An 18,454-nucleotide genomic window follows, 5' to 3' on the forward strand; every position below is an offset into this window, starting at 1 on the left:
CTTGATAATGCCATTTTTGGAAGAATATATCCTTGGTCTATCATTTGACATAGAAGTTTGGTGTCTTGTTTTATTTTGGCACAATTTTATAAGTGAAAACACTGTTGTACGGATCGAATCACATATCATTTTTTCAGTATGAACACCCACAATTTAGAATTGTTAAAATGAATGCCTGGGCAAGAAAGATCTGCAGATTTCTTTGTACCTAGAGTAACTCCAATGGAAACTACAAGATCTTGCCTGTTGATTATTAGACTTGTCTTACTGCCAGACCAGGTTTTTTTACAAGGCAAGCAATACCTGCTGTTAAGATATCTGCCAATGCAGATTTTTGTTCAGTTCTTGTTGAACAATTTATCTGTGCCAGTGACACTGGTACTGGGAGACACTCATGTGGTAGTAACCTGATCCTATCTCCACATAAGCAGTAGCTAGAATACATCTTCCTGGTTCATGAATAAATTCCTTTCTGCTTGTATGCTTTGCAGCCTGGAGCAATGAATTGAAAGCTTTTGGATTGTGGCATTTGGTTCTGGTGTTCTAATTCCCTGATGTTCAGTTGTATAGGCTGGTGGGTTGTGATTGTAAATCTTGTGATCAAGATTTGCCTGTTCATGTCTGAATGCATCTTTGTTCATGGAGACTAAAAATAATGTTGTTCACAGATCGAGCCAGTAAGAGCATTGATCAACTGAAGTATGCCTTGGGTGAAAAAGATCTTGCAATGGGAGAAGGCGCAGCTACATTTGACCAGTTATTTCCTTACACAGGCTTGGACAACAATGAGGATAGAGCTTGGCAAGAACTGCAGCACAGTCACGCAGGTTTGAAAGTTTCAGTTTCTGAGTGTCTTTTAGTCCTGTAAAATCCTGCTTGTTAAGATGCATCTTACCATTTTTCTATAGTTAATCAACTAAAAGCTTTATTACGACAAGAAGAAGAAAAAGAGAATGAAGCATCCCCTTCAAGGAGGAGGACATCACCACCTTCAGTAAGCATTATCCTCTCTGATTATTCTTTTAGCTGAACAAATAATTATATGGCTGTTAGCAGAGCCTCTGTTGAAGCAACATTTATTCTGTCACACTCGGTGAATCATGTAGAAGTTCATCAAGGCATTAATAAGCTACTGCAGGAAGTTAAGTGCATTTATTAAAGGCATACAGCATTACATTTGTTTAAAGCTGCCTAGCTTTACTTTATTACAACAAATTTATCCAGATATGAGACACAGAGAGGTTCCGAGAGAGGTGAAAGTCAAAGGATTTAAATTTATTCTGATTGCTGGCCAGATTATGATAATTTTTAATTGATCTTGAAGGTAGAATTTTAAACTTCTAATGTCACCCTCCCCCACCCCGGCAAGTCCTCAAAGGGCTTGGAGTGGAGGTTAAGAGCAAAAACTCAATACCGAGGGGCAAAAGCCTCATCTACCAGGGTTACAGGAACCACCACCACCCGTCCCTCTTGTGTAACTCTAAGCTTAGAGACCAAGGAACAAAGTCTCCATACCTACTAGATGTTAAGCAGGAGTCAGCCCCATAAGGCAGAATGCCTGCAGGTTGAGATCCACAAAACAGTTACTTGGTAGCTGTAGCCAAATTAGGCCAAGTTACTGGTTTTAGATTGAAGCCCCCAAACCCAAATAACATCACAGAACTATAATAAAGTTTAAGATTACAATAATAGAAAGTGTGTAAGACAGAAAAGGAAAGTGTGTAAGACAGGAAAGGAAATAATAAAATTATGTAAGTATCCTACAAAACTGTACAGGTTTTGGTTCCCTCTGTGGTCAAACCACAGAATCCAACAAGACTCCGAAGCCTAGATTACTATATGCACAATATTGGAAACAAGAAAAGGTACCAGAAGTGGAAGAATGGATACAAAAACTGCTGCATATGGTGGAAATGGATAAATTAACTAGAAAAATGAAAGAACAAAGTTCAAATGAATTTATGAGTGACTGGGAGAAATTTAAAGTGCATTTGGAAAAAAATTGGGATGTTAAGGACCAATTGTGGTCTATGGACAATTATTGAGGTGTGAGAAACTGGGTTAAGTTGATATGCAAAATAACTTTACCTTGGAAGATAAGGGTGATTAACGGAATTGAGGGAATCTTATAAAAGTTAAAGGGTTTAAGTGCTGTGGGAGGTCTGTTGGGAGGGGGAAGGGGTAGTGGGGAAATATACACTGTAATTGTTGAATGAAAAATGTATGTGATAATTGTTATTTAGAGAGAAAATGAACATAGGGTATACATGTAGTACTGGTTTAACCTACCCAATAAAAGTTTATTAAAAAAAAAAAGACTCCGAAGCCTGAAGATGGTTGTATTTGGCTAGTATCCACAAACAGCACACAGAATAGAAGGAAAAGTCTTGGTTTCTGCCAGGCTGCCCACAGCATGGCCTGATCCTGCTCGACCAATCAAGGGTGCCACTATGACGTGATACCATTTCTCTCCAACTGGGTTGTGTTTGCAATCAGAGCAACTTTCCCCTTCCAGTGTTCTTTGAACTAATTAGATGGAATGCAGTAGAGAGACTCCCATTCTGCTCTATGGCCTTGAAGCCCTCTGATCCCATAATCTCACTTGCACCTATCTCTCTGACAACTGCTAGCTCAAAGCATATCTAATTTCCGAGATTTCTCTTCCTGCAGCCTAACAAGGCCCCAAAGCTTGAACCAAAGATTTAGAAAAGCCAAGAAACAGACTAGACAAGGCCAGTTTCTTGACATCTAGTGAGCACTAAGAACATTTTCCAAGTTGATTAATTTCAATCTCCTCTTTGCTTTATTTGGGGATGGGATGGCTAGGAATGGGACATTATGAGGAATTTCAGGTAGAATTAATTTTCTATTGTAAAAATTACTTTCTGTCGGTTGTTTATTAACTTGTTTGTTTCATTGATTTATTTCATCTAGAAGATCTCTAAAGGCACAGATCAGAGTTTGCCTACACTTTGTGATCTTATTCCCATAATTAATGATCAGTCACAATACATTAACCACTTAGAGGCTGAAGTCAAGTTTTGCAAGGTATTGTATATATCATGCTTACCCTAATTTTTTAAGATGGGTAGCTGTTTTAGTCTGTGTAGCAGTGGAAAAGAGCAACTACTAATTTCTACTAATTTTTCAAGTGGATTATTTGCAAAAAATCATTGATTCTCCTATTGTTATACTTTGAATATAATATTGTTATTAGAGATGGGCATGAACTGAAATACGAACCAAAATTCAGCACGGAGCAGTCCTGTTCATGGTTCACGAACCAGCGGTTTGTCAGAGCCCATTTCTGACAAATCGCCATGAACTTTAGGCTGGTTCATTTGGTTCGTTTTTTGGTTCATCACTGCAGACAGCCTGGTGCTGATCAATCAGTTTCCTAGGCAACAAGGGATGAGCTTTCTGCAGACCTTCTTTTGGCCCGGAAGTGACCTTCTACTGACCTGGAAGTGACAATTTGCTGACCAAGAATTGCCGTTTTCATGAACCAACCAAACTGGTCTGCGAACTGGGGCAGGTTCGTGAAAGTTTGTGGTTCATGAAACGTGATGAACCACAAACCGCCCGGTTCGTTTTTCCCCCGGTTCATGCCCATCTCTAATTGTTACACTTTTCATCATCTTCCATTAACATATTGTCTCCATGTTCATGTAGCTAGTTGCATTCCCTTTTTTCTGATGCATGCGTATGTACTTGGTATCCTAAACACCCCTGTGCATGCGTTCATTCCTTGTCTCAGTTATGAATGCATTCAGTTTTGCAAATATTGTTGCTGGTGGACTGTTTTATAATATGTGGTGGATTTATTTCTAAGTCATTTGGAATGTTAGGCACTCCCATCATTCACATTTAATTCTTGCAAACACTTCTCTCTGTTTTCATTCCCTTCCTCGTCATCTTATCTCAATTACATACATACCTACACACAGCAATATTAAAGGCTATCCAAATTGTTTAATCCTTGCTATTCCTTTCCAGAGTGGGGGGAGAAGATATAGAAAAGAAGGGGCACAGAGCTATAGAAAAATGTTTTTAAAACACACCTTTAGGTTGTTTCTAGATCTCTGATTTCTCTGCACCATGCATCTAAAAGTTTCACTGAGTTAAAGAATATGCTTTAGAAAGTTTAAAGAGCCATTAAAGTATCCCCAAGTCAGCCTTAGCTTTCAATATGGTTAACTGCTCTTGACTTGTGTGAAAACTGAATTTATTTTGGTCTTCTGTGAGCTCAGAGTAGTCTTTTCCACACCATTTCTTGTGTTTTGTATTTTTCATTTAGTAGAAGCCACTGGAGATTTTTATTCTGAGAATTTAAATGTGATCTCATGATGCATACAAATTTGAGATTTGGAGGGGGTCCTAGGTGAGAGCAGTTCTTCACAAAAGGTGTAGTTTTTTATGTGTGTTTGTTTACAAATTTCCAAAGCCCTGATTGTGCTTACAGGCCTTGAATGAACTGCCTCTAGCCAGAGAATATATATACAGTTACCGGCAAGTTTGAAATATGGTATCATGATTTGAGTTCGTTGTGCTTTTATTGACACAGCTACAACAAATAAGGGAAATAAAGTTAATGTCAAGACGTACAGGAGGTATTATATCATGCCAGTTTGTGTGATAAAAATCTTTCAGTGGAATTGTTCTCATGAGGTCAATCCAGCTGATTCCTTACTAGAGATGGGCACGAACCGCATTACGAACTTCAAAAACCCACGAAATTGGCGATCGCGCAATCACGATTTGGCGGTTCGTGATTGTCTACGGTGAACGAACCAGCATTCGGGAGAGGCCTGGTTTGGTGCGTTCGGCCAGGGTTCGGGAAGCCAGACAGTCAGGCACCAGCAATCAATTCCCCTGGCAACGGAGCCGGGGGAATGCCTGAACTCTGTCTGCGCTCCTTCTCTCGCCCCTGGAAACCCAAATGGAAGCCCAGCTTACCTTGATCTGCAGGTCTTCCTTCCAACCACGGAGCTGCAAAGCGGTTACAAGTTGGGAGAAGACACCCAGGGGAGGGAGGGAGAAGGGGTGTTCTGTAGCCACGGGCACTCCAATCTCATCCCTGCAAACTCTGATAGGCAGCTCTGATGGCCAAACACAGACCTCCTGCATTGCTCAGTGGGACCTGTGCTTATAAGTAGCCGTGGGCTCCCAGGCTGGATTTCACTTTCAGTGAGCAGTGGAGTGGGACAGAGCTCTTGCTTGCCACTTGCTAGCCTTTGGGGAGAGAGACTGAGTATAATTCAGCTTGGATTTTTGTGGGAGTTTCCTGGGGGCCTTGGATTGGAGAGGGTATAGCTCCAAGATCCCTTTTGCAATCTTGTCCAAACTTGGGTGATGGCTGAAGGAGAGCTTGCAAAACACTCCCCGGGAATATGGGCTCTCTAAGTGCCACGGGGGCCGTTCCACGCCCAACGAACCGCAAACCGGTTCGGCAATGGAAAATGTTTGTTGCGGTTCGCGATCTCAGGATCGTCGTTGGCACCGAACCACGAACCGCTGGTTCATTAAATTTTTGGGTTCATGCCCATGTCTATTCCTTACCCCAGGTGATATCTTTTCCACATTGTTGTCTTTTATAAGTTAATAAAAGTAATTGCTCATTTGCAAGACACTGATCAGTGGACCAATTCATACATTTACTAGATTAACATGGGAGCTATTTCCATAGGGGTAGAACCCCAAATCACAGTTTTAATGCCTATAACAAGTAACCATTCATTTGGACCAAATGCTGCAATTTCTTTCCATGCTGCTATTGCTGGTATGAAAAGGGGGTGGGGAGCACACAGTTCATCCAACTTTCCTGTGTATGTAATGGTAATAAAACTCTAGGACTTACTCTCATTAATTCAGAACTGTGAGAAAGAAAGGCCATTAATTGATTGAAATAAACATTAAAATGTGGAAATATTAAAATCAGTTTATCTATGAGGTTTCATTGAGAAGTGAATGAACCACTTATGCTACTGTTGCTGAAATAAGTAAGCATTTCACTACCATGTTTCAAACAATTTTATGATAATCTTTTTCACAGTATACATATTTACATTTTTAGGAGGAAATGTCAGAACTGAAAACTCATATACATGTGGTTGTGCTTGAAAATGAGAAGCTCCATCATGATCTGAAAATGATAACAGTAGAGAACTCTATTAGAGAGCAAACTGTTTTGGATTCCTCAGTAAGTCCTCCTGGAACTTTAAAAATGTCTGCTCATTTTGATTTTTCTTAAAACTATACTACAACAAATAGTTCTTATGATAATGTATGGTGTGCTCACATATCTATGTGTATACATGGCATTTTTCATGTGTTATGGTGTACGTGAACAATCTTCCTATATAGAATTATTGTCAGTATATGTATGTTTTTGCATGAAATAGTCCTAAGTATTCCTTGTCTTTCTAGAGATTGACATGCTGAAAATAGAAAGAATGTCTGCTTACTATGAGTGAATAAAGGGGGGTTGTGTGGCAAACCCCGTCAAAACCTGGTAGAGGAGGGAGGACAAGCCCACGGGGAATACAGTGAAACAATACTTTACAAAGTGTTAAGTTTTTAAAGTGCCAGTGCTATATAATTCATACATTCATACATATTTATGTAACTCTCTCAGGAACAAGAATAAATATATAATACAAAAAGTGCATTCATGTGTATTACAACATGTCCGGGTGTAATAAAGTCAGTAATAAAGTCAAATCCTTGTGTTGGTCTCTTTCTTTCTCTCTTAAAACTTTTCCATGCACAAAGTGTACACAGAGGTGGGATGGATGTAGAAATCCTCCTCAGGCCCGATCTGGGGCCGGCTAAGAACCGTAGATTTCGTGTCCGCTTCTACGGGAGCACTGCCTCTGCTACAATATTACAACATTACAGTTTACAGGATCTTAATCAACCTTAAAAGGCTACAATGTAATGCATGGCTTTACTTACGTTACATATGCTTAAAGATTTTCACATTACATCAACCGGATTGGGCGGCTGTCTATTCCAACGCGCGCCCCACTCATGAGCAGCAAAGCTAAAAATACTCTCATCTATTTAGAGTCCAATTAACGGGTGACATCTGTGTTAAAGCTATACTCCAACCCGATGCAAAATACATCAAAGACAGCTCTCAGATAAGCATAAAATTGTGAACAATACAGAATTACGTCAGGAGGTGGCGCCATAGGACTCGAATCACACGTCACTGGAGAATAATTTCCAGCATAGAGGGGTGTGAGCAATTACCATTGTTTGGTCTGCGAAGGACCAGAAATCTGAAGGATCATCTGGTTAGAGCAGATACCCGGACCAAACAGACCTCCTCGCACTGCCCTGTAGGCAACTTTAAATGCGGCCATTGCCGAATATGTAGGAATTTGTGGGAAGGTAAGGAATACGTTCTTAATGGAAATAAGTGTATCATTACCCACTTTGCCAATTGTAATACCAGAAATGTGATTTATGCACTACAATGCCCATGTCAATTAGTATATGTAGGGTGTACCACCAGACCCCTGAAGGTTAGAGTCCTTGAACACATTTCAAGGATTAGGAATGATGTACAGGAAGCACCTTTGACAGTACATTTTAAGGAACAAAAACATTTGGAAAATGCTTTTCAAGTAGCTGTGTTGGAAGTGTTGGATACATCTCAACAAACATTTCTACTCCGCCGGGAATCCTTCTGGATTTTCAGACTGAACGTGGTTAAACCAAAAGGGCTAAACAACGAATTATCCCTAAATTGCTATTTGTAAGGGAGGGACATTAGAAGTCCTATGGCGCCACCTCCTGACGTAATTCTGTATTGTTCACAATTTTATGCTTATCTGAGAGCTGTCTTTGATGTATTTTGCATCAGGTTGGAGTATAGCTTTAACACAGATGTCACCCGCTAATTGGACTCTAAATAGATGAGAGTATTTTTAGCTTTGCTGCTCATGAGTGGGGCGCGCGTTGGAATAGACAGCCGCCCAATCTGGTTGATGTAATGTGAAAATCTTTAAGCATATGTAACGTAAGTAAAGCCATGCATTACATTGTAGCCTTTTAAGGTTGATTAAGATCCTGTAAACTGTAATGTCGTAATATTGTAGCAGAGGCAGTGCTCCCGTAGAGGAGGACGCGAAATCTGCGGTTCTTAGCCGGCTCCAGATCGGGCCTGAGGAGGATTTCTACATCCATCCCACCTCTGTGTTCACTTTGTGCATGGAAAAGTTTTAAGAAAGAAAGAAAGAAAGAGACCAACACAAGGATTTGACTTCATTACTGACTTTATTACACCCGGACATGTTGTAATGCTCATGAATTCACTTTTTGTATTATATATTCTTGTTTCCTAGAGAGTTATATAAATATGTATGAATGTATGAATTATATAGCACTGGCACTTTAAAAACTTAACACTTTGTAAAGTATTGTTTCACTGTATTCCCCGTGGGCTTGTCCTTCCTCCTCTACTATGAGTGAATAGCTAAATCATCTTTAGTTCTGCCCTGATAAGCTTTTTCCTGAATTAAAGTCTCACCATGTGATATACAGAGGTAACAACCCTCTGATTACCAGTGTTAGGAGGCCTCAATGCCCTTTTTGTTGGCCCTCTAAGGCAACTCATTTGTGTGAAACAGGATGCTGGGCCACTGGCCTTATTTATCCAGATTCTGATTACAAAATGTTACCAGCCCACAAAATTTTCTTCCAGGCTGTCTACCTGCATCTTGCTTTGTACCTTGTATGGTGTATATGCAAGCTGGTCTCTCTGAGGGAGTTCTAATTTATTTAGTTGGTTAATTGCAAAGGTTCTCGGAATTGGATTATTTGGATCTCATATTTGTTTATATTTGTCATATTGTGAGTGTTTATATACATATAAAAGAGAGACTAAAATATTGTCTTTCTCCCAGGCAATTCCTCAAACTTCCTACAGTCTACATGGTGATGGTGAAGCTGCCAGACTGTTTTCTCATGTCAGTGAGCAGGCCCCAGCAGTTACAACAGAAACAGATAAATGGCACCTAGAGATGGTTAGTTTATTTACACATCACTTGAATTATTAATCTACTGCTATTGTTTAATATGTATTTTATATTGCCCTGTAGAATGACAGAATAATAAATATAATCAAGATGGGTAGGCGTGTTTGTCTGTAGCAGTAGAAAAGAGCAAGAGTCCAGTAGCACCTAAAAGACTAACAAAATTTGTGGTAGGATATGAGCTTTCGTGAGCCACAGCTCACTTCTTCAGTTCACCCTACCGCAAATTTTGTTAGTATTATAGGTGCTACTGGACTCTTGCTCTTTTCTACTAATCAATATAATTATATCTTTATAACTGTACTAACTTAATAGTATAAATTAGAGTAGAAACTCTTTAGTTGTAAGAACATGTGTGTTAGTTTTCTGGATCTGACCAAGAACAACATTTCTCTGTAACAACAGCAAGCTTCTAGGAACTTCACAAGCAGGGCATATTTGGGCTGTTCTCCTTCCCCCGTCAAGGAATCAAATATACTTCATCTAAATAAGAATGTTCCCTTTAATCGAGACAGTAGATGAATAGTTGCTATGTAAGTTAACAGAAAACTTACCTAAGTTAAAGCAATAATCATACATTGGAACAAGAGATCTTTTTTGCAGAATCACCAAATGGGATATGCATTCATTTACTTTGGCATTCCTTAAAATTTTATTATTATTATATATTACTATTTATTAGTTCAATTTTTAGCCATCCCTCCCCGTGAACGGGCTCAGGGCGGGGTACAATAAAATGCTCAATAAGCATTTAAAATTTATATAAATATAAATAGATTTAAAATCCAAAGAACATAAATACATAAAACAGCATATAAGGTGGTGGCCCCCTCCAATTTCCCCAATCATAGCATAAAAACCAAATGGAGTGGGTGGGGGCCATAGTTTAATAATAGTCTGGTGACTGTGCTTACAGAGGGGAAGATGACTTCATCACCCCCCTGGCAGGAGACTGGTAGGGAGGCTCCTAAACCAATCAGAAAATCAAATCCAAGTTAGCTCCTGTTTAAATTTAATTATGAGGCCTGGCCAATTGAGATTATACTGCTGCCAGTAACAGGATCTTAATTCCTTTATGTGTCTAAACATGGGCATAGACAGAACTTTGCAAGTGGGACTCCAGGATTAATCCTAGTCTGCTTCCACACCAAGGATTTCCCATATTTCAGCCACCCAACTGGTGCGTTTTCTCCCCATGTTTCCACATGATGTCATCCTCTGTTTGTGCATTGATCGTTAACAGCCTGTTCTTTACACACACATACAAAAATCTGCTTTATTTAAACTGGTAAAAAACCAGTATTTCCTGGCCAGGATGCTATCAGCAGAAGCAGTTACTTGTATTTGAAGGTGTGAGCAGTCAACCCCAGCCTCCGCCATTTTAAGAGCTGCTTGTGATATAAAAATCACAACCCCTTGGATCTGATGCCCCTTAATTTGCATTAGAGTCCATGCTGGCTGAGCAAAGCATTGCCGAGTCCTGCCTGGGATTGGGAGTCATGCCTGGAATGTAAATGTAAATGCTGAGGACTAGGCATGATTGGCTCTTGCTGCTCCAAGTTGCGGAATGTGCAATCGAGACAATAGGAGCACTTGTGAGTTACCACCCAAACATTCTAATCTCCTCTCTTTTCCGTGATTGAATCCTATCCTTCAATTGAGAGCCATCAATCAACTCTGATAAGTTTGTAACTCCTGCCTGGGAACATTTAATCAAAAGTCTAAATTCATTATTTAAGCTCCAGGTAGCACCAATCAAAGGTACTCAAACTTTTGTCATTCCCGGGAGGTGACCTTTAAGGTCTTTGTCCTAACGACTGAGGGGGCTCCCCAGCCTCAGGACATGATTTGCCCTATAAGAACCAGGGCTTTGCCCCATTAAAGTCATGCACACTTCTTCAGATCCAAGCATTGTACCCTTAGTCTCCTTCCCTAAGCTCTCCTGGGCAATTATCACCCAGAATCCCTCAAATCTATTCCACTTTCACCACTGCTTTTCCTAAGAATCTTGTATACTTGCAAGTTTCTTCTTGTGTGTGTATTTTCCCCTTTAAATAAAATTACTCTTTATTTGAAGAACACCCGTCTCATCAGTTTCCTTGGGAGGGGACCTCGTAATAATTGGTGGAGTATCCTGCTTTGTTACCCCTCTTGCACAGCCTTCTCCTTGCTGCTAATTCCCCCCTCTTACTTGCAAGAAGTCCCATCCCAGTAACAAAAGGGAAGCAGTGCAATTGCAGAACGTCAGTGAAAGCAGCCCTGGGTCAGTCTCTAGTATCACCAGTTAAGATATTAGATATTGGGATATTTAGAGAGGCACAGCTAACCAGCACCCTGTCCCGATACAGACTCACACTGGCAGCATGCGAGGGAAAACTCCCAAGTTGTCCGAGCAGGGCAGCACCCAGTTCCAAGGTTCAGGCACCAACTGGGCACACTCACGGCTTCAAGTCCAAAGGGGGATTCCAAAAACACATCCACAGGAACAGGCCAAGGTCAGGGACAAGAGAATCAATTCCAAACACGGCAGCAAGGTCAGTAGTGAGCGGACTCGTTGCTTCCACGCAGCCACTCCCTCTTCGGCTGCTTTTAAGCCTCACAGTGCTCAGCACCTGCCAGCTATCTCAGTCCTGCTCCTGCGAGCACTCATCATCACTAATGATGCTGGGCCGGTGCTGTGCTGCTAGCCTGGCACTGCGCCTTCTGGCTTGGAGGGCTCTTCTAGCCCTCCTCTGGCAGCGCTCCCGAGGCTCTGGTGATGAAGGGGGAGAGCTGGCCTGCACCTGGCTTTCTGTTGCCAGCCCAGGGCTGGGAAGCTGAGGAACCGATGTGCTGGGACCTGGCTGTGGATCAGTATCTGAGCCTTCAGAGCCTGCCTCCTCCTGCAGTGCCTCTGCCACTGGCTGTGGATCTGGGTCAGGTTCACCAGCTGCCTCTTCCTCAGAGGAGTCCTCTGAGTCTCTCTGCTCCACTGGGCCAGGTTGGTCCATGACACACCCTATCTGTGCAATCACATCCTTCCTCCAAGGAATTCAGGATAGTATACAAGGTTCTTGCCTTATTTTATCTCCCCAACAACTCCTTGGTAGGTTTTGTGGCTGTCCTGAGATCACATTCAGGAACCCTATGAGCTTCATGGCTGAGCCAGGGTCTCTCAGATTCTAATCTGGCACTCAGACTGCTACACCACACTGGCCATCAGTCTAAGCAGTACTATACTAAGTAAGCCATTAGACTGCATTAGTGTTACTGATAGCTTTTTACATCTTTGTATTCTTGTCAGTATGCTTTAAATTTCAATTAACAGTTTAAAAGCTGATGATTACCACCTCTTATTTTTAGTTGAAATAGTGATGTTCATTTATTTTATTTTCAAGGAAAAACTTAAATGTCTCTATCAGGAAAAAACAGAAGTACTTGTGGCTCAAGTTCAATCTTTAAGGTAAAAAAAAAGTCAATTTTATTCCCTTTGGTTTAATGAATACATTTCCCTTAGTTGACTTGTTATGTCTGGCCACAGGTTAGTATCATATCATCAATACTTCTTTATGAAGCCTCAGGAGACTTGAGTCTTAAGCTTTGTGCAGACTTTTAAAAATCCTGAAGATACTATTGTAGAGCCAAACATGTTTGTTCTTTCTGTACTATCTATGGTCAAAACAGTTTTGCAGGTTTTGGCCCAGCTCAAGTAGTACTTAGATAAAGGCTTCTAGCAGTACAGCCAGCACAGCAGTATTCAACATGCATAGTATTTCAGGCTGGATGAGTGAGCTTATGTACTCATCATTTACCAATGAATGTGTACACACACAAACCGTACCTAAAAAAGAAATGTTAATTTATGTTCTTTTGTAAGAATATGCACTATTCATTTCTCAACAAGAGAATTCATGTAGCTTTTTTAAAACCTCTTTTCTTTTATAACTTTTCTTTGGGCAGTATGTTGTTCATCACATTCAGGAACCCTTTTTAAAACTTTTAAGTGCATAGTTCAGCTCTTTGTAATTTTCTTCTAATTGTTTCTTTTAAAGTTCTCCTCTGCACTAACTTGTGTGAGAGCAATTGCAGTTAGAATCTGAAAATGAAGTGGAAGCTGTTTACTTTGTGGCCAGATTCCTTTCTTCCTGTTATATTTGCAGGATGACCAAATTATCAGTGCTGAGTTGGTGGCAGTGCACATGGTGGCAAGAAGCAGGAAGTTGCTACACAGTCACAACTATCTTTGTGCAGTCTTGATTATTGCTATTAATGCTGTATGTTGTCTTTCTAGAAAGGACTTGTCAGAGTCACAAAAAAACTGTGAAGATCTGAGTGGAAGATTAAAGCATCAACAAATGCTTAATGTGGCAAATAGTGCTAATAAGGTCGGCGGCCTTTGCTTGAAATGTGCACAGCATGATGCTGTCCTTTCCCAGACTCATTCAAATGTCCACATGCAGACCATTGAAAGGTTAACAAAGTAAGTCACCAGATAGTTAAATTTGAATTATACAATAATTTGCTTTATCATACACAGATAATTTAGCAAATATTTATAATTTGACACAATCTATTGTTAAGTTCTCTTCCACAAACTCTCTAAACATGAATTAGGAAAAGAGTGAGATTTCACTTTTCTTCCAGGTTTCTTTCTTAGCATGCTCACGTAATTGTACTTTGGTTATTCAGTCTCTGAGAAAGGTTTAAGAGTAAATCTTGGAAAATAAAAGTGTAACCATCTGAATGATAGAAAATAATTCCTAATTAAGATGTTAATTTTTATTTTTTTATTTCATTACATTTCTATTCCACCCTCCCTGCGAACAGGCTCAGGGTGGATTACATTGGTTAAAACACAATCACAATTACAGCAAAATTTACAAATCCATAAAACATATTAAAATCACAGTTACATATAAATAATTAAAAGACATCAAGAGGGCGGCAATCACAGTATAGTTTAACTTATCTTCGTTCAATGGGACAATATTGTAAAGCAGAATGATGGTATTGGTAACATATCTAGTGGGGGGGCGGAATTTAAGCATTCATCAACTCCCTCCCTCCCCCACACATGGCTGGCGGAGGTCAGATTGGCCTCAACCATATGCCTGGTGGAACATCTCTGTCTTACAGGCCCGGCGGAAGGACAACAAATCCTGCTGTGCTCTGATCTCAAGAGCCAGAGAGTTCCATCAGGCCAGAGCCAGGACTGAAAAGGCCCTGGCTCTGGTCAAGACGAGACAGGCCTCCTTGGGGCCAGGGACCAGCAATAGCTGTTTGTCTGATGATCGAAGTGTCATCTGGGGTGTATATAAGGAGAGGCGATCCCACAGATATGCAGGTCCTAGTCCGCTTAGGGCTTTATAGGTTAGTACCAGAACCTTGAATCTGATTCATTACTCCACTGGCAGCCAGTGCAGCTGATGTAATATAGGTGTTATATGTGCTCCAATTGGCACCCCATTAATAACAAGTGCAGCTGCATTTTGAACCAGCTGTAACCTCCGGACCAGACTCAAGGGAAGCCTTGCATACAACGAGTTACAGTAGTCTAATCTATAGATGACCATTGCCTGGATCACTGTAGAAGAAAGCATAAAATTTGTAGAAGAAAGCATAAAATCTTGATCAAATGGAATATACAAACATATTTATTGTTGCCATCAAGATGAGTAGCCATGTTAGTCTATCTGTAGCAGTAGAAAAGAGCAGGAGTTCAGTAGCACCTATAAGATTAACAAAATTTGTGTAGGGAATGAGCTTTCATGAATCACAGCTCACTTCTTCATCTGTTGTTGCAATGTATTTCATAATTTATTTGTAGAAGTTGCTAAAGAATGGATCACTGAACTATATTTAAAATAACCTTTGAGAACATTTTTCAAAGTTTGTGGAGGATCAGAAAATTTTCCTTTAAATTTTACACATGATTTCCCATAAATTCCAGAAATTCTGCAAACATTTTACTACCTCACTGACTCCCATTTATGATCTGATACAAAACATCTTTCATAAAGCTTGTGTGGGCAGTTCTTTTTCACTATGGGCAATTAGATGAGTGGTGATTTGCCTTTGTTTTTATCTAATGACTTACTGTCTGGGGTCTGAGGCTTAGTCCCTGGACTTACCAAGAGGAACAGGCAGGGGACAGCTGGGAGGCCGCTACTCTGCCACCCCGACAGACCAGGTCCCAAACTTGCCAGCAACAGAGGGAGGTAAAGAAGCACCCAAGCCTCAGAGGGCTAGATGGGGCAGGTGGAAGCCAGTTAGCCCCACCCTCCACTGGCAGGCTGGGAGCCCAGGCAGGGACAGTGAGGACAACCAGGAGGGGATCAAACCAGAGGGAGAAAGCCCAGGATGCAGAGACGGACAGCCAGCAGCAAGACAGTCAGCAGCCTTACCTGCAGTAGAGGAAGGGCAGCACAGGGCCATGCCCCAGCCTGCAGGCAGGCTAAAAGGAATCAGCCAGAACCAGGTGGGGCTGAAGCAAAGCAGCCACAGGTGGGGCTGCCTGAAGCCCTTAGCAGGGAAAGCCAAGGCAGCCAGCAAAGCAACCACAGGTGTGGCTGCCTAGGACAGCCAAGGCTGTGGCTAGGGTGCTGGGAGCGTGGCTGGCAGGTGGAGCCAGGAATGGGTGAAGGGATATAAGAGAAGTCCACCCACAGGGTGGGGTGGGTTGTGTAGCAGTGAGGAGGAGGTTAGGGGCGGCGGCGGCGGCGGCGGCGGCGGCGGCGGCGGCGGCGGCGGCGGCGGCGGCGGCAGCGGCAAGGAGAGTGGAAGCTGCGGAAGGCTGGAAGTAGGAGGATGCTGCAGGGACCCTGACAGGTTGAGCAGGCTTGTGAGTGGTAGAGAGGGAGCAAGAGTGATGTATACCTCCCCTCCTTCCGCAGAGCGGTGACCTGGGCACAGCCAAGGACTGCAGTTCAGGCACACCAATACCCTGTGCAGCTACGCCCGGCCAAAGCCTGACAGTTACCCAATGGCTTTTTGCCTTTGTCCTTATTTCAAAATCAAGACAACTTAAAACCCCAGTTTTTAATTAACTGACTGATGATTCTTGAAATACAAACTTGTAACACAAGACTGAATGCATTTTCCAAATGCCACTAAAAATAATGAAAATAACACTTGTTCAAAGACTTGTTACAACTCAGTTCTTTGGTCTAGCTAAGCTGGGCCTTCTACTATATAGAAGCTTAGTCAGGGTTTTGTGGCCCTGACTGCAATGTCAAATGTAGAATTGCATTAGTAGAAAAAAGAGCAGTGGCCATTCCCACAGTGTCCCTAGAAACTATGTCTACCCATTTAGTGATCACTGATGACACACCACATTAGATGTGCATCAAAGACTGTTCAACCATACAGCCAGTTCACAGCCCCCACTCCCAATCTGCAAGCATACTTTCAGGAAGAACTGCATTACAGCCCTCCATTACCCAGCAGATTTGAGGAGCAGCAGTAACTGGAGCCTTCATCTACCAGCTCAAGTGTTAATCTTAGACAAGGATTTGAGTCCATGTTGAGCACAGTCACAGCCAACAGTAGCCCTCAAACAACCTTTTTGTCAGGGAGAAAACCAAGACTGGACAGAGATGACAGTAATTGGTCTCAACTGTTAGCTTATTTCATAGCCCAGAGGGTAAGAGACCTTTATGTAGCATTTGTAGGTGACAAGCTTCCTGGGGGAAAGGTTCAGGTCTGTTATAGTGCTAGTGACTTCACACAGGAATCTCAACCTGCAAGGATGTAGACTACAACAGCAATCTCAAAGAGAAGCAACAATATGAGATGCCTGGTAAGTCAGAAGAAAATAACATTGCGATAGAAAACATTTTCTATTTTTCCTTTTTTTACTTGGCAGAGAGAGAGATGAATTAATGGCAGCACTCTCATCACTAAGAACAAACCTAACTGAAATGCAGCAAAGGGAATGTAGAGCGTATGAACAAGTGAAGCAAGCTGTACACATGACTGAAGAAGCCAATTTGGAAAAAACTAAGGTAATGTCTAGGGTCTAAAGAGTTACTAGGGTCAAAAGAGATACTTTAAGCCTCTCCAAAGAATTTGAATATCTTTTAACAAATTTTTTAACATCTCTCACTGTGCCATATCACATATTTTTGAAAAAGTTGTTTGTAGTGCAGCATGGGAAGAGGGGAGCTGCTGTTCAAGAAACACCATACCAAGGACACGATGACTAGTCTGTAATAGCTGAGCTATACTTTGCATCCTGGTATTTGCATTCAAAGCTACCAGATGATTTGAGACACATAAGCCAAAAATAATACAAGTAGTGCCTGTAGCTTTAAGGAACAAATGCCCTCTGTGGCTATTGCTAGGCAACTACTACAGTATTGCCATTTGAAGCCTTGGTTTCTGTCAGTATGGTGGGGGGGGGGGAGGCTGCTGAGGGAAGAATTCTTGGACCCAGGCCTAGCAGCAACTACCAGACAACTTGCTACCACCTGACGATCATGACTCAGTCAGGCCAGACTGCTCCTTCCACAAAAGCCATTGTGGTAATACGGTTAGGATTTCAGACTAGGATCAGGGAGACTCAGGGTCTGTCCGCCTTTCTCACTGAGACTCAAAGCTGATTACATAGTGTGAGATTAGTGCAGATAATATCAAGGACCTTTCAATAAGCAATACCATAGGGTATATAAATACAAATTTACAAAGACATAACATCAGCAAAAATCCAATACAGCAAAAATCCAAAACACTGAAGCAGAGCATAAGCAAACTAACATTAAACAACCTAGAACTACCCAATAGGATCAGACTTAAAGCAGCAGATAGTACATAATATACTTAAAGCAACAGATAGTACGTAGTGATGAAGTCTATGGCCCCTCTCTCTCTAGTGAAGCATTTCTTTGAGACCCCCTCCTACAGTACAGCCCTCATATCTGAGTTAAAAAAGCATCTTGAATAATTCAGTTCTGTGTCAGTTGCGGAAAGCCATTAGAGTGGGAGCTCTCCTGACCTCCTCAGGCAGGCTGTTCCATAGGGTGGGGGCCACCACAGAGAATGCATGTTCACGGGCAGCTGTTGATATAGCCCATGTGCAAGGTGGCACCTGCAGGAGAGCCTGATCAGATGAGCAAAGCTGCTGGGGCGGGGGGGGGTGGGGGACATAGGGAGAGATGCGATCCCATAGGTATGCTGGATCAAGACTTTGAAGAGCTTTGTATATGATAGCCAATACCTTGAATTGAGTCCAGAAACTGATGACCAATGGAGTGACTGCAGAATGGGAGTAGTATTCATGCTCCTGCTTGTTTCTGATAACAGCTAAGTTGCAGTGTTCTGCACAAACTGGAGTCTCCTAGTTGGCTTAGATGGGAGATCTATGTATAGTGCATTACAATGGTCAAGTATTGATGTTACCATAGCCTGGATCCTGGGGGCCAGATTGGCCATGTCGA

General features: G+C 41.7%; 1 protein-coding gene across 1 annotated transcript in view; it reads left to right on the forward strand.

The window, feature by feature from the left end:
• Window positions 1–18,454, forward strand: part of SDCCAG8 (SHH signaling and ciliogenesis regulator SDCCAG8) — a 166,113-nt gene that overhangs the window by 16,052 nt on the left and 131,607 nt on the right. Inside the window, exons 2-9 of the mRNA XM_054972158.1 lie at window positions 669–827; window positions 909–994; window positions 2,935–3,048; window positions 6,074–6,199; window positions 8,913–9,032; window positions 12,419–12,483; window positions 13,312–13,500; window positions 16,885–17,023. Of these exons, the coding sequence (XP_054828133.1) occupies window positions 669–827; window positions 909–994; window positions 2,935–3,048; window positions 6,074–6,199; window positions 8,913–9,032; window positions 12,419–12,483; window positions 13,312–13,500; window positions 16,885–17,023 (998 nt within the window). The remainder of the gene's footprint in view (window positions 1–668; window positions 828–908; window positions 995–2,934; window positions 3,049–6,073; window positions 6,200–8,912; window positions 9,033–12,418; window positions 12,484–13,311; window positions 13,501–16,884; window positions 17,024–18,454) is intronic.

The sequence above is a fragment of the Eublepharis macularius genome, chromosome 1, assembly GCF_028583425.1.
Source record: "Eublepharis macularius isolate TG4126 chromosome 1, MPM_Emac_v1.0, whole genome shotgun sequence".
Taxonomy (NCBI): domain Eukaryota; kingdom Metazoa; phylum Chordata; class Lepidosauria; order Squamata; family Eublepharidae; genus Eublepharis; species Eublepharis macularius.